This window comes from Petaurus breviceps, unplaced genomic scaffold (genome assembly GCF_028583685.1).
Source record: "Petaurus breviceps papuanus isolate PSGF00001 unplaced genomic scaffold, PetGlider_PUasm1.0 558, whole genome shotgun sequence".
NCBI classification, from domain to species: Eukaryota; Metazoa; Chordata; class Mammalia; order Diprotodontia; family Petauridae; genus Petaurus; species Petaurus breviceps.
Genome location: NW_027186376.1, coordinates 2800391 through 2815283, shown reverse-complemented (window position 1 = coordinate 2815283; position 14893 = coordinate 2800391). Strand labels below are relative to the sequence as shown.

At 45.1% G+C, this 14893-nt stretch overlaps 1 protein-coding gene across 1 annotated transcript in view; it reads right to left on the bottom strand.

The window, feature by feature from the left end:
• Positions 1 to 14893, bottom strand: part of EFCAB6 (EF-hand calcium binding domain 6) — a 195544-nt gene that overhangs the window by 24432 nt on the left and 156219 nt on the right. Inside the window, exons 25-26 of the mRNA XM_069102833.1 lie at positions 12136 to 12331; positions 7289 to 7480 (exon numbers count right to left, since the gene is read on the bottom strand). Coding sequence (XP_068958934.1) covers positions 7289 to 7480; positions 12136 to 12331 — 388 coding nt within the window. The remainder of the gene's footprint in view (positions 1 to 7288; positions 7481 to 12135; positions 12332 to 14893) is intronic.

The window sequence follows — 14893 nt, the reverse complement described above, 5'->3', positions numbered from 1 at the left end:
GAATTCTACCATCACACAAGAGGCATCTGCTTGTGGTTATGGCAGTACAGAGCAGCTGGTAAATAGGGGCAGCTCCTGCCCAGCCGAATGATGCTCTCCATCTCTGCATCTCTGTCTCCATCTCTCTCTCCCTTCTCCTCCTCTTTGTTTCTCTGTCTCCTTCCCTTCTGTCTTTGTTTCTATGTCTCTCCCCATCTGCCTGTTATCTGTCTCTTTCCCCCTCTCCTCCTTCTCTCTCCCCTTCATTTCCCTTTTTTCTCTCTCTCCTCTCTGTCTCTGTCTTTCTCTCTCTCTCCTTCCTCCTCTCTTTTCTCTCTCCTTCCCTCCTTCTGTCTCTGTCATTGTCTCTATCTGTCTCTCCCCATCTCTGTCTTTCTTTTCCATCCCCACCCACCTTTCTTAGGAAATTCTCTTTGGAAGCAATTCAACTGACTTCTCCACTGTAGTGTAGGAGGAGAGTCCTGGATTTGGAGGCAGAAGTCCCAAGTCTGAGGCCCATCCACCACTGGGCCATTCACCCACTGTCTATATGAAGAATCCAACTCAATCCTATTTAAAGGATATTTCTTGAACTTTAGACTTTGATGAAAAAGCAATAGGGAGCCATTGCAGGCTCTTAAGCTAGGGGAGCGACACACAGAGTTTGTCCTCAGAAAGTTTATCCTAGCAACATGGGAGACATGGAAAAAACATATGAATCAGCATTTATTCAGCACGCACAATGGCCAAGCACTGTGCTAAGCTCTAGAAAAAAGCAAGCCAGGCCTGCCTTCAAGGAGTTCACATTCCGCTGTTGTGGACAAGACAGAAGGAAGGCTTCCTCTGCAAGTCAGATGGAGAGGCTCTAGGAGGGCCCTTCAGGTGCAGGGGCAAAGCAGACCCTGGCATAAGAACAGGAGGGTGGGATGCTCATGTTGGAAGGAGAAAAGACCCAGGAAATAAGATGGTCTTCCTGCTGCCCAAGGAACCCGGGGATTACCCAGAAAGCTAGCGAGAGGACTCCAGCTCATCGGAAGATCTAGGGAGGATTTAGGATCTTAGAGCCATACCCACAGGTAGAGGGACCCTAGAGGACGCTAGCCCAATCCCCTCATTGTCATAGGGGAAACTGAGGATCCAAGAAAAGAAGTGAAATGTTCAAGATCATACAGGTAGTAGCAGAGTCAGGATTCAAACCCAGGCCCTCTGTCTTTGCCAAGCCCAGTTCTTTCCTCTATCTTGTGTTGCTTAATAGTCTTTTTTTTTTTTTTTTGCTTTTTGGATGGGGGAGGGGGCAGGACAATTGGAGTTAAACGAGTAATTGTTAAGTGTCTGAGGCCAGATTTGAACTCAGGTCCTCCTGACTCCAGGGCCGGTGCTTTATTCACTATGCCACCTAGCCACCCTGCTGCTTAAGTTAATATTCTTGATAGAAACACATTCATTTCTAGGTCTCTGGTTTTAGGGTGGGGGCATAGAAAAGGGACCTTGCAAAAAGGGATATAGTTCATCAGAAACCACCAACTGCCCATTACAGAAGGTCACAGTTTCATACACAAAGAAAAACAGAAAATTGTATATCAAAATATTCATGAGAGGCAGAACCAAGATCAAAGGCAGCCACCCGGCTGAACTCCTCCAACACTCCCCTCCAAACAACATTAAAATATCTCCTCGTGTCAAATTTTTGGGGGGCAGAGCCCATAAAAGGTCAAAGTGAGACAACTTTCTGGCCTCAGAAGACTTAGAAGGTCCAAAGGGGAAGTCTGTGGCACCAGGGTGGAGGCTTGTGTGGAGCCCAGGTATACTGGTGAGTTAGCAGCAACTTCAGGAGCTCTCAGCCCAGAGACAGTGAGGGAGGCAGACAACTGGTCAGAAACAGACTGCAGAGGGCCCTTGGTTGGCACTGGTGCAACTGGCACTGGTTGGTAACTCTACTGCCCATACACAGTTCTGGGGATCAATCAAGAAGGAATAGAGACCCTGATCAGTGTTTCAGGATGAAGAAGAGCACTAACACTTGTGGCTGCAGGGGAGTAGGAGCCCTTCCAGAGCACAGGACAAGAAAGCAGTGACCATGCCTCTCCCAGGATAGCACCACCTTGGAAGCATTGAAAACTTGCAAAGTCTGAGAACCAGCTCTGAACACAGTAGCATGAAAAAGTCTGAAGCTTGGGACCGTGCCCTCTCCCAACCACAGGAGCAGAGCCCAACTTTTACATAAAGTTCAACATCAAGAAATTGAAAATGAGAAGTCAACAAATGGGAAAACAAACAAACAAAAAAGCTTCACCACAAAAAGCTACTATAGTGTCAGGGAAGATCAAAACACAAGCCCAGAAGACAACAATGTTAAAAACAGCTACAAACAAAGCCTCAAAGAAAAATGGTAATTGAAACCATGTCCAACAGTAATTTCTAGAAGAATTAAAGAAAGCAGTAAGAGTGGTAGAGGAAAAAGTAGGAAAATAAATTAGAATGGTGCAAAAAAATGATGAAAAGAGAATTGATAACATGGTAAAAGAGGCACAAAAAATGCTGAAGAAAAGAACTCCTGAAAAAGCCAAATAGGCCAATTGGAAAAGTTCAATGAAGAAAAGAACTCCTTTAAAACAAAATTGGCCAAATGGAAAACGAGGTGCAACAGTTCACTGAAGAAAAGAATTCCTTAAGAGTTAAAATTGGGTGAGTAAAAGTTAATGACCCTATGAGACATCAAGAAACAATTAAACAAGGTCAAAAAGTATGAAAAATGGAAGAAAATGTAAAATATCTCATTAGAAAAATAATTGACCTGGGGAAATAATTTAAGAATTATTGGGCTACCTGAAAACTGCATTCAAAAAAAGAGCCTAGACATCATATTTCAAGAAATCATAAAGGAAAACTACTCTGATATCTTAAATCCATAGGGCAAAATAGAAATTGAAAGAATCCACCAATCACCTCCTGAAAGAGATCCCAAAATGAAAACTCCCAGGAATATTATAGCCAAATTTCAGCCTTCCCAAGTCAAGGAAGAAATATTGCAAGCAGCCAGAAACAAATAATTCAAATATCATGAAGCCACACAAGATTTAGTGGCTTTCACATTAAAGGAGCAATGGGCTTGCAATATGATATTCTAGAAGACAAAGGAACTAGGATTACAACCAAGAATAGTCTACCTAGCAATATTGAGTATAATCCTTCTGGGGGGGGGGAACTGACACTTAATGCAATAGAAGTCTTTCAGGCATTCCTCATAAAAAGACCAGAGCTGAGTAGAAAATTAAAAAAATTTGACAAACACAAGACTCAAGAAAAGGTAAATATAAACAAGTAATCATAAGGGCCTCAGTACAGTTAAACCATTTACATTCCTATATAGGAAGATGATCCATGTAACTCCTGAGGACTTTATCATTTTCAGGGCAGTTAGGTATGAGTTGATTAATTGAGATGATCTTCAAATAAAAGGCAGGATGAGAAAGGGGGATGCACTGGGAACAGAAGGAAGGGAGAAGTAGAAAGGGGGCAAATTTTCTCACATGCACAAGAAAGAGCTTTTATAGTGGAGGGGGAAATGGAGGGGAAGGTGGCAGGCAATGCTTAAACTGCATTCTCATCAGAATTGTTTCAAAGAGGGAAGAATATTTATATAAACTCAGTTGGATATAAAACTCTATCTTACCCAATAAGGAAATAGGAAGGGAAAGAAAAGAGACGGGAAGAAATGATAAAAGGGAAGGCAGATCAAGGGAACAGTGGTCAGAATTAAAACACACTTTTGAGGAGGGACTGGATAAAAAGAGAGAGAAGAAGAAAGAGAAGAAAATGAGATGGAGGGAAACACAGTAATGATAACTAGAAACTTTAATGGGATGAGCTCATCCATGAAATGGATGCAGATAGAAGAGAGAATCAGAAACAAAAATCCAACTATATAGTGTTTACAAGAGATGGACCTGAAACAGAAAGGCACACACAGACTCAAAGTAAGAGACTGGAGCAGAATCTAGTATGCTTCCACTGAAATAAATAAAAATGGCAGGGACAGCAATCATGATCTCAGATAACGCAAAAGCAAAAAACAAAAAACCTAATTAAAACAGATAATCAGGGAAACTTCATTTGTAAAATTAAAAAATTAAGTAATATAAAAAATTTACAGCAAGTTTCTCTAATAAAGGCCTCATTTCTCAAATATGTAACAAACAGAGTTGAATTTCTAAAAATAAGAGCCACTCCCAATTGAGAAATGATCAAGGATATGAACAGGCAGTTTCCAGAAGAAATCAAAGCTATTTACAATCATATAAAAATACTCTAAAACACTATTGATTAGAGAAATATAAATTAAAACAACTCTGAAGAGGTACCATCTCATACCTATCAGAAATGACAAATGCTGGAGGGGATGGAGGAAAGTCGTACCCTAATGCACTGTCCGTACAGTTGTGTGCTGATTCAACCATTCTGGAGAACAGTTTGGAACTATGCCCAAAGTACGATAAATCTACACATCCCTTTTGAATGAGAAATGCCACTACTCAGTCTGTATCTCAAAGAGATCAAAGGAGAAGGAAAAGGATTTGTGTGCACAACGATATTTTTAGCAGCTCTTTTTGTGGTGGCAAAGAATTGGAAATTGAAGGGGTGCTCGTCAACTGAGGAATGGCTGGAGAGGTTGTGGCACATGGTTGTGATGGAATACCATTGCGCTATAAGAAATGACAATGGGGGAGATGTCAGAAAAACATGGCAAGACCTCTATGACCTGGTGCAAAGTGAAGTGACAAGAAGCAGGAGATCACTGTGCACCCGAACAGCAATGTCAAATGATGATCAACTGGGAAGGACTTGCCTGGTCCGATCAATGCAATGATCCAAGACGATTCCAAAGGACTCATGATGAAAAAAATATTCTCCACCTCCAGAGAGGGAGCGAATGAACTCTGAGTGCAAACTGAAATATAATTTTCTCACTTTCCTTGTTTTTCTTACTTTTTTGCAATATGGCTGATATGGAAATGTGTTTTGCATGATTTCACATGTCTAATTGATATCATGTTGCTTGCCTTCTCAGTGGGTGGGGGAGGGGGGAGCAAGGAGGAGAATTTAGAAATATTTGTGTTATGTACATAATAAAAAAGAAAATGCCAGAATAATGGATCTGCCCCTCCCCCACAGCCTAGCTTATTTGGGATTTATTGCTATTGGCAAGAATGACCATAGTGGCTAACCTTTGCACAAGATGAGGGTTTAGGGGAGGTTCTGCATCCACCATCTCGTTATCTGGGCACAACTGTGCAATGCAGCTTTAAGGATCATAAGGTTTCTCTTCTGCCAATTTGTCCTGGAGTGAGTGGGGCAAGTGTGATCATCACCCCCACTTTACATATGAGGAAAACTGAGGCTGGAGAGAGGCGGCTGCTCACAAAAGTCACACAGAGAATGAGTGGCAGAGCCCCCCACTGTGGCTGCATCTGCGGGGGCAGATCACCAGCACTGATCTTGGGTAATTGCTTTCCAACTGTTTTGCTTACCTCCTGTTCCCCAGGGAGGACAGCTGGGGATGCAGTTGGCAATCCTCTCCAGGCCTTACCTGAGGATGCTTTTTACCTCCTTTTACTTCTCCAAATGGCTGCAGCTTCCCAAGCCAATGGTGTCTTCCATTTCCCCAATTTGTGCATTATTCCCAGGCTGCAAGTCAGTGATTTTGAGGGATGCTTGGGGGTGTCCCTCCTCCACCCTCACACAGAGCTGCCCTTGGGCACCGCTAGTGACACCTGTTAGGTCTCCATGTGACCATCGGTGGTGCTGCTGTGATCTGAGCCTGTCCTCACAGGGATTGCCAACAGCCCCCCGTGGCCTGTTCTGCCTCCAGTCTGCCTCCTCACATCTCACTCTTCCCCTAACTGCACTTTCCTGGTTCCTCTGAATGCCTTCTCTTCCCCATGACAGTTTTATCTCCCCATCCTCTATGTGAAGGGCCCCTAAAAGACTCTCCGACCTGCTTCTTCCCTCTCTCCATTTATCCTCTCTGCTCATGCTCAGATAACGTCCACATCTCCATCTTTGCCCTGACCCCTCATCCAGGCTTCAGGCTGTCTGCTGACCATCTCTTCCTAGGGTCCCACTAGTACCACCAATGGCTGTCCTGAATTCCTGACTTTCCAGCCAGTCCTGAAGGCGAGGCCAGTCAGCCTCTCTGTCCATCCTCCAGACATAGCCACCCATGGATTAGGTCATGGTCGCTGTCAAGCACCTGTGATTTTGAAGGTCTCTTCCCATATGGGTCTTTGACATGCTGACCTAACTGCACCCAGCTCCTTGAATCATTCTGGCCTGTTGTAGAAAGTTCAGAAAGATTCAGGGACTTGTCCAGGGGTTGCCCTGTCCCCAGTCCAGGACACTGTCTTCATGCCAGACAATACTCTAAACATCAGATCAGATTCTACCCTCCTTTTACAGAAGAAGAAACCAAGACAGAGAAATCAGGTGATGTGGCCTAGGGTCATGGAGTCATCCGTGCTGGAGCTGGAATCCCAACCCTGTCCTCCGTCCTCCCTGACCTGTGCTGCCACCTAGAGCAGAGGCCAAAGGTTAACTTGGCTACTCTGACCCATCCAACGATCCATGACAACACCAAAGGACTCACGATGAAACATCCCCCTCCACCTGCGGAGAGAGCTGAGGAGCTCCGAGGCAGCAGCATCCATTTCTCTCTTTCTGTATTTTCCTTGCCTTTGTGTTTTTGCAATATGGCTAATATGGAAATGTTCTGCATGATTTCACATGTATAATTGATACCCTATTGCTTACCTCCTCCATGAGTGGGGGAGGGTAGGAGGAAGGGAGAGAATTTGGAATTCAAAATTAAACAAGAAAAGTATGTTAAAAATAAATAGAAAAGTAAAGCTTTTTAAAAAAAAAAAGTCAATGGCTAGCTCCTAATTGTTCGAACACTATGTATAACCACTGACAGTCACATGTCCCTTTTTTAATGCAGATCACAAATGAAGCAATAGATATTCTAAGAGCCAACTTATTCAGAGATTGGGGAGTCCTATGTTCCTAATACTAGGCAGGGGATAACTTATTAGTCTTGGGGGCTCCTTCTGGCTCCAGACCCCATGACTAGAGACGTCTTGGAAAACCCTACTACTACCACCAAGAATGCCCATTCACCTTCTAATGGTCCACGTGAAAGCTTGACCATTTTTCATCAAGAATTCCCTAGTGTCATTAGTCCATCCTCTCAGATTTTAAACAATCATTAAAAGTATTCTGACAAACATGATGCACATTTCATTGACATTTTTACCTCCTCAAAGAAACAGGGGAAGTTCCGGAGGAAAAATTTCCAATTTATGTGGGTGTTGAGATGAAGTCTTAATTTCTTCAGCACATAAGTGTATTGGGAGTCTTTGAGCTTAAGGCATAAATCTTTTATGACCTGTGCAAAATCTGATGCTTTGATTATGCCCGTATCTTCTTTATCATACGCAGAAAATGCCTGGCAAAGAAAAAAAGGATGCAGACCTGTCAGAGGCAGGGACAGATTTCAGAAATATTTCTCAACGTTGTTTCCAAGGGAGGACTGAGACATGTAAAAATACACTGTGAAGTTAATCCCATGTCAGGATTTTTTAGGAATATTTATTTGCTTATAAAAATAGCTCACAATTCTATAGAGTCCCAGAGTTTACAGAGGAGGGAGGTAGCTTTGCCAAGGTCACTTGGTCAGTGATGGGCAGAGGGAAGGTCCAAACTTTGTGCCAAGTCTGGTGCTCTCTCCACAATGCCGGACCACATTCCAAAAAGGAAGCCCCCATAAAGTCATGTTCAGCAAAGGTTAACCTCAGTACATCCCTTCGCCCCAGAGGAGGACAGCTGGTGTATTATCAAGCTGGACCCATCTTACCAAGAATCATCTTTTGCATTAGCCATCATGAGAACTCATGCAGGGGGTGCTGTGTGAAGCAAACTACGAGTTAGACTCAGGGGACAAGAGGACTGAGGCCACCTTCCACTTCTGACATGACCACAGGACTGTGGGCCAATGATGACTCAGTTTCCCCAATTGTAAGGTAGGAGTAATAAAACAGTGCACTATGAGATTCCTGGGAGCTCTCCAGAAGCTAGAATAGGCAGGTGTATTAACTGCCTTCAGGTAGAAACCTGGTAAGTAAGCCGAGGCTGGGGGGATAGGGGAATTCACTGAATTTCTTAAATGCCTGAAGAATTAATGTCCAAACACAAGGGCTCTGGGATTACTTTTTAATTTTAGGTCAGGGATTTTTAACCTTTTTTGTGTCGTGGACCTCTGCTGGTAAAGCCTCTGGGACCCTTCTCAGAATCATGCTTTGAAATGCATTAAAAAAAGATTACAAATTAATTCTATTGAAATATAGCCACCAAAGTATGTTTAAGAATCCAGCTCCTGGGCCCCAAGGGAAGATCAGCTAGTGTGGGTAATGGCTGAGGCAGCAGCATGGATCAGGGGAAGGGGGAAGTCAAAGGCTGGCACTGGAGACCCCTGGGAGGGGGCAGCCTGGATCTGGGGCTGCCCCCCTCAGGGCTCTCATGAACTCTTGGAAGGTGTTCAGAGCCCCTTCCAGCTCTAAGAGGCCAGTCACCTGGAGGAGTGCCCTCATACCAGTCAGTGTTTTGAGTGGTCTCCTGATACCAGTCAATGCCTTGCATTGGCCATGCCGGAAGCCAGACCCACCTTGAGTTTGCACCCAGGCAGGCTGAGCAAGCTGCTCCAGAACTGACTGGGACCAGAAACCTTCGGAAATCTCAGGCTGAACCCTCCCAAGTGCCTGAATTTGGGCAGGCCAAGGTGGATGAGTCCTTTGCTTCCCTCAGGCTTGTTCTCTAGGAGACCTGGACCAGGCCAAGGGGAACACGGGCCCTCTAGGAGAATCTCTCTACCGAAAGAAATGGCAGTTAAGCTGCCTTGAGGGTCTGGAATCCTTGGGCTGGGAAGCTTCCAAAGCAGCAGGAGAATGGATACCCGGGACTTTCTCTTTGTACCCAGCTCTTTGAGCACAGACAGGAGCGCATTTAGGGACCTGAGGAAGTGGCCATCTTCTCCATGGAGGAAAGCAACCACATCAGAAAAGCTGTCAGTCAGGACAGGATCCCGAATCTAGCGCCAGCAAGAGCCTTTCATGTCATCGAGCTCAACAGGCTCATTCACACATCAACCCGACAGTCACCAGTATCAGCTCTACTGTGCGCCAAGCTCTGCGTTGAGTGCCAGGGACAGAGAAAGAGGCAGAGAAAGTGTCGGCTCTTGGGGGCTCATGGTCTAATGGGAGTCACGCATGCAAAACAACTAGGGATGACGATGTGGACAGGATAGGCTGGAGAGAGTTAATGGGGGAAGGCAGGGAATCAAGAGCCGTCCTTCTAGAAATCACTCCCAGTCTAGTAGAAGAGAGTGGGATTTGGGCTAGGACCTGAAGGAAGACAGGGAAGGCAGGAGGTAGAGCATTCCAGGAACCGAGGAAGGTTAGAGGAAATGTGCAGAGTTGGGAGATGGGAGAATCGTGTTCAAGGAACAGCAAGGCCAGTGTCACTGGATCAAAGAATATGTGGTGGGGAGGGAAGTGAAGGCTCAGAAAGTTGGAAAGGCTACCAACACCAAGCAGAGGATTTTAAATTTGAACCTGGAGGCAATAGGGATCCATCATAGTTTATTGAGGAGGGGAGTGACAGGGTCAGACTGTGCTTTAGAAAGATCACTTTGAGTTTTTACACAAACAAAACCAATGCACCCAAAATTAGAAAGAGAGCAGGAAACTGGGGGATAATTTTTACATCAAGTTCCTTTGATATATGGATATATATATCCTCATATATTATATATAATATATATATAAGGAACTGAGCCAAATTTATAAAAACAAGAGTCATTCCCTAATTGACAAATCATCAAAGGATATGAATAGAAAGCTTTCAGATGAAGAGATCAAAGCTATCTACAGTCATATGAAAAAATGCTCTATATCACTCTTGATTCGAGAAATGCAAATTAAAACAACTCTATTAGATTGGCTAATAAGACAAAAAAGGAAAATGACAATGTTGGAGGGGATGTGGAGAAGAAGGGACGCTAATGCACTCTTGGTGAAGTTGTGAACTTGATCCAATCAATCTGGAGAATAATTTGGAATTATGCCCACAGGGCTACAAAACTTTGTATACCCTCTGACCCAGCAATACTACTAATAGGTCTGTATCCCAAAGATATTAAAGAAAAAGGGGAAAGGACCCCCATGTACAAAAATTCTTCTAGCAGCTCTTTTGTGGAGAACAAGAATTGGAAATTGATGACATGCCCATCAACTGGGGAATGGTATGTGATGTGACGGAATACTATTGTGCTATAAGAAATGATGAGCAGAATGCTTCCAGAGAAACCTAGGAAGACTTACAGGAACTGATGCAAAGTGAAATGAGCAGAACCAGAGCAACACTGTACAAAGTAACAAGAAGATTGTGTACAATAATCGCCTGTGAGTGACTTAGCTATTCTGATCAATCTAATGATCCAAGAGAGTTCTGAAAGACCCATGATGAAAAATGCTATCCACCTCCAGAAAGAGAACCGATCATCTCTGAATGCAGACTGAAGCAGACTTTTTCATTTACTTAACATTTTTTGTTGGTATTTTTTTTGCAAATCTATATGGAAATATGTTGTGCATGATTTCATATGTATAATGGATTGCATATTGCTTGCCTTCTTAATGGGTGGGGGAAAATCAAGAGGGAGGGAGAGAATCAGGAACCCAAAAATGTCTTAAAATAAATGTTATTTAAGGTATAAACCTTTTTTAAATTAAATATTTTTTAAAATCACTTTGAGATCTAAATGGAAGATAGTCTGACGAGGAAACTGAGGCCCAGAGAAGGAAAGTGACCATTGCTCAAGGTCACACAGCAAAGCCAGGGACATAACCAAGACCTTTTTACTCCGAATACTGTGGTCTTCCCATTTCTTTGGCTTCTGGAGGGACCAGAGAGACAGTAAATAGAATTGGATTTGGAGTCCAATCAGGAATCAGGCCAGGAGAAGCAGACAGGGGCACTTAGTCCCCCCAGTGGCACCAGACCTGTGAGTCCCTGTGGGAGTGGGAGTGCTCTGGGGCTACCTTCATCCAACACCATTAGGCATTTTCGCCAAGGGATGGGATGTGCGAACAATTTAATTAAGAGGCAGTCAAACAACAATTCCTAAACACATTGAAATCGCTAGCCCTTCAATTCTTCTTCCTGCTCCAAGCAGATTTGTTTCAGTTATGCCTTCTGTCTCTCAGGGGCTCCCCAGCCCCTTCTCCTGCCTTGGTCATGGTCACCAGCTATGGCCCTGGCAGAGGGGAGACATGAGAGACTGTCATGGCCAGGGGAGAGGGACACCATTCCTATCCACCTGGCTCTCCTGGAAAGCACAGGAGGGTGAGGTAAGCGCCCTTGGCTGGAGCGGTTCTGGCCCTCACCAGTCATGATGCTCAGTGAGCCCCATCCCCCTCACTGGGTCTTGGCCTCAATATCCTAATTGTAAACTGACAGTAATAGCTTACCTTGATGAGGCACTGCACATGCATCACTCACTGGATCCTCCCAACAGCCCCCCAAGGGCTAAGGTCTGGTGTTACACCCATTTTAAGGAAGCAAGATTGAGGCTATGAGCCACTGAAGTGACTTGTTCAGGTTCACATGGCTAGTAAGGCTCTGAGGCAGGATTCAAACCCAGATCTTTGTAATTCCACAAAGCTCAGTGCTCCACCCACTTTGCTGTGATTCTTTTCGTTTAAAAAAATGAAGGATTATATATGCTAATCTATGTCACCAAAGTGTTTCTGTCAGTCCTGAGTATATTTCCCAGCCTTGAGACACTGGACATTCTACTGTCCCTTCTTGGAGTCCATTTTCTTCTCTGTCAAATGGTTACAATCTCCCTTGGCCCATCTACCTCACCAGGGAAGCAGCATTAAAAGCCACGGAGCACCACGGACATGGGGGATGGAGCATGTCCAGGAGCCCAGAAGGGGCAGTGTGAGAGCTGAAGACAGTGGAGTCACTGGGAGAGCTGGGCAATGCCCTAAGAAACCCAGAAGCACCTATGGAGACAGTCAGGAGGGCAGGGCAGGGCAGTACCTTGAAGAAAGCGTTGTAGTTTGCCAAGACCACTTCCTTCATCTTCTTCAGGGCCTGGTCGGGAGCCAGCACCGAAAAGATTACTGTCTGGCTCTCCTCCTTCTCCCTGGAATGAGTCTTGACAGGTTTTAAGTTGTCAAGCGCTTTTAGGAATTCATGGTAGTAGATGATATTGTCGTTATAGGAGATCCCCCAGCTAAAGCGAGAAGCACACACAAAGAAAGGGGAGTGGTCAACAACCAAAGCTGCCATGCACTGGACAAACCACCCCTTCCAGGAAGCCCCCTTGCAAGATGGCAGCAGTCAGCAATGAGCTTTCCTGCCCCTGACCTCCCCATTCAATTCAGCTAAAGACCTAGACCATTCACACACACATACATACAAACTCACACACACATGCATATGCACACACATACACTCACACAAACTCACAGACACACACACATACACTCACACACACATGAGTGCACACATGCACACGTATGCACATACATACATGCATGGACATACACATGCAAGGACACCACTGCCCTACTCTTTTACCTAAAACTGTAAGACATTTTGTCTAGAGTAAGTGTTTTTCACCTGAGGTGCATGAACTCAGTTTTCTAACCTATTTTGGTAAGTTTAATTCTATGTCTTGGCTTCCTTTGTCCTCCTCTGTTCCTTCAGACGTGGTTCAGGGAAGGCTCAGCTCTAGGTTGAGAAGAGAAGAGGGAAGGGAGCGAAGAGAGGAGAGGAAGAGAGAGGCACTGGGACCCACACTCCAAGAGGATCCCCATCCCAACAGAGATCAGAGACTGGAGCACTTCCTAGTTGATAGATGGGGAAACCAAGGACCATAGGAAGGGAGGGGCCTGCCCAGTGTCCCCCCCCATCCCTTCAAGCCAACTCCCTTTCCACCACGACATCCAGCCTTCCCCTCGCTGTGTGGTCTTGGGCAGATCTCTCTGCCCATTCCTCTAGGCCTCATTCCCTCTCCTAAAACTGAGACAACCTTGGCTCTCTTTGAATCCCAGGGTTTATGGCGGCACTGTGATGGGCCTGTCAGAGCCAGCCAAATGAAGAAGAGAAATGTGGGGGGCAGAAAACAGGGAGTTAACAGTGTAGTTAGGAGGGTGGAGTCAGGAGAGACATTGGACCCTTACTCTACAACCACAGTGGCCTATCTTAAGTGTGGATCCAATTACAGATGAGGAAAGGGGCGGCCAGAGACATAAGTGACTCGTCCCAGGAGCTGGGAGTGTGAAGGGAGATAACGCACAGGACATGCTTGGCCAACCTTGACATCTCCCTCGCTTTCAGCAGCTGCTACTGTGACTGACCTCGGAACTGTGCAAAGCCATGAGTCAGCTGCTTCTCCTCCACCGTGAACCTCCCCCCACCCCCATCCCTCACATGGGGTCCTGAGCCCTGCATACAGGTGGCACTAAATAAATGAGGCTGCCACTCCACTGACTTAGGCTCACCGCAGCATCTGAACTCGGAGTCAGGGGCCAGCTGGCTCTCCTCTTGACCAGGCACTCAACTTGGCCCAAGTATGGAATTCTCTGGGAAGAGAGCTGGCCTGGGAGTTGAAAAGACCTGGGTTCAAGTCTTAGCTCTGACTTACACTGACTGGGTGACCCTGGGCAAGGTTCTAAGTGCCCTCAGACAAGTCTCAAGAGTATCAAATTCAGAACAGATATCTGCACTGGTAGAGAGACAGCCTTCACTGGGAGTTCCCAACACCAATAAAATCATAAACCCAGTTCAAAAAAGAAAAGGAAAACAAAATAAAGGGATGAGAAGGGAAGGAGAAGAAAGACAGAGAGGGAAAAGAGGAGAGACAGAAAGAGGGAAGAGAGGAAGAAAGGAGAGAGGAGAGGAGAGAGAAGGAAGAGAAGAGAAGAGAGGGAAGAAGAGACAGAGAGAGAAAAGAGAGGAAAAGGAGAGACAGAGGGAAGAGAGGAGAGGAAACAGAGAGAGGGTAGAGGAGAGGGAAGAACAGAAAAGAAAGGAGAGGAGAAATGAGAAGGCAGAGAAGAGAGGAGAGGAGAGAGAAGGGAGAGGAGAGAGAAGGGACAGAGAGAGGGAAGAGAAGAGAGGAGGAGAGAGAGAGAGAGGGAAGAGAAGAGAGATATAGATAAAGAAGAGGAAAAGAGAGACAGAGAAAAGCTAGAGAGGAAAGGAGGGGAGGGGAGGAAAGAGAAAAGAATGGGGTTGGCCAAGAGAACCCTAAAGTCTCTAGTGGCTCCTAATTCTCAGGGTAATTTCTCTGGTGGTGTGACTTGGATGGACTGAAAAAGCGATAAACTAGGGGCACCCTGGTAAAGAACTTCTTCACTAGTCCAGGTGAGAGGTAATGAGAGACTGAACCAGACCAGGGGCTGGGACAAGGAAGGGACAGATTTAAGAGACACCTTGAAGGAAGACTGAATTGGCAAAGCTTAGTGACTGGTGAGAAGCCAAATTAAAGTCCTTTTAAAAAGCTTTTCCTCCAGGCTTGAAACTGACGTTGCCAAACTTTGCTCTCAAAACCCTGGCAGAAAATACTCAAAAATATATTTTTACAACCAGAAGCTCAGCAGTTTAGTAGTTTCTCAAAAAAAATCCGTTTGGTTGTGTGTCTAAATATAGATGTCCATGTATAAATGTGCTTTCATTTCTCCCCCAATTCTCTGAGGAGCAAGATCCCTCTTCAGCACCAGATCTGTCATTGATCATGTAAAGGATGGATGGATGGATGGATGGATGGATGGATGGATGGATGGATGGA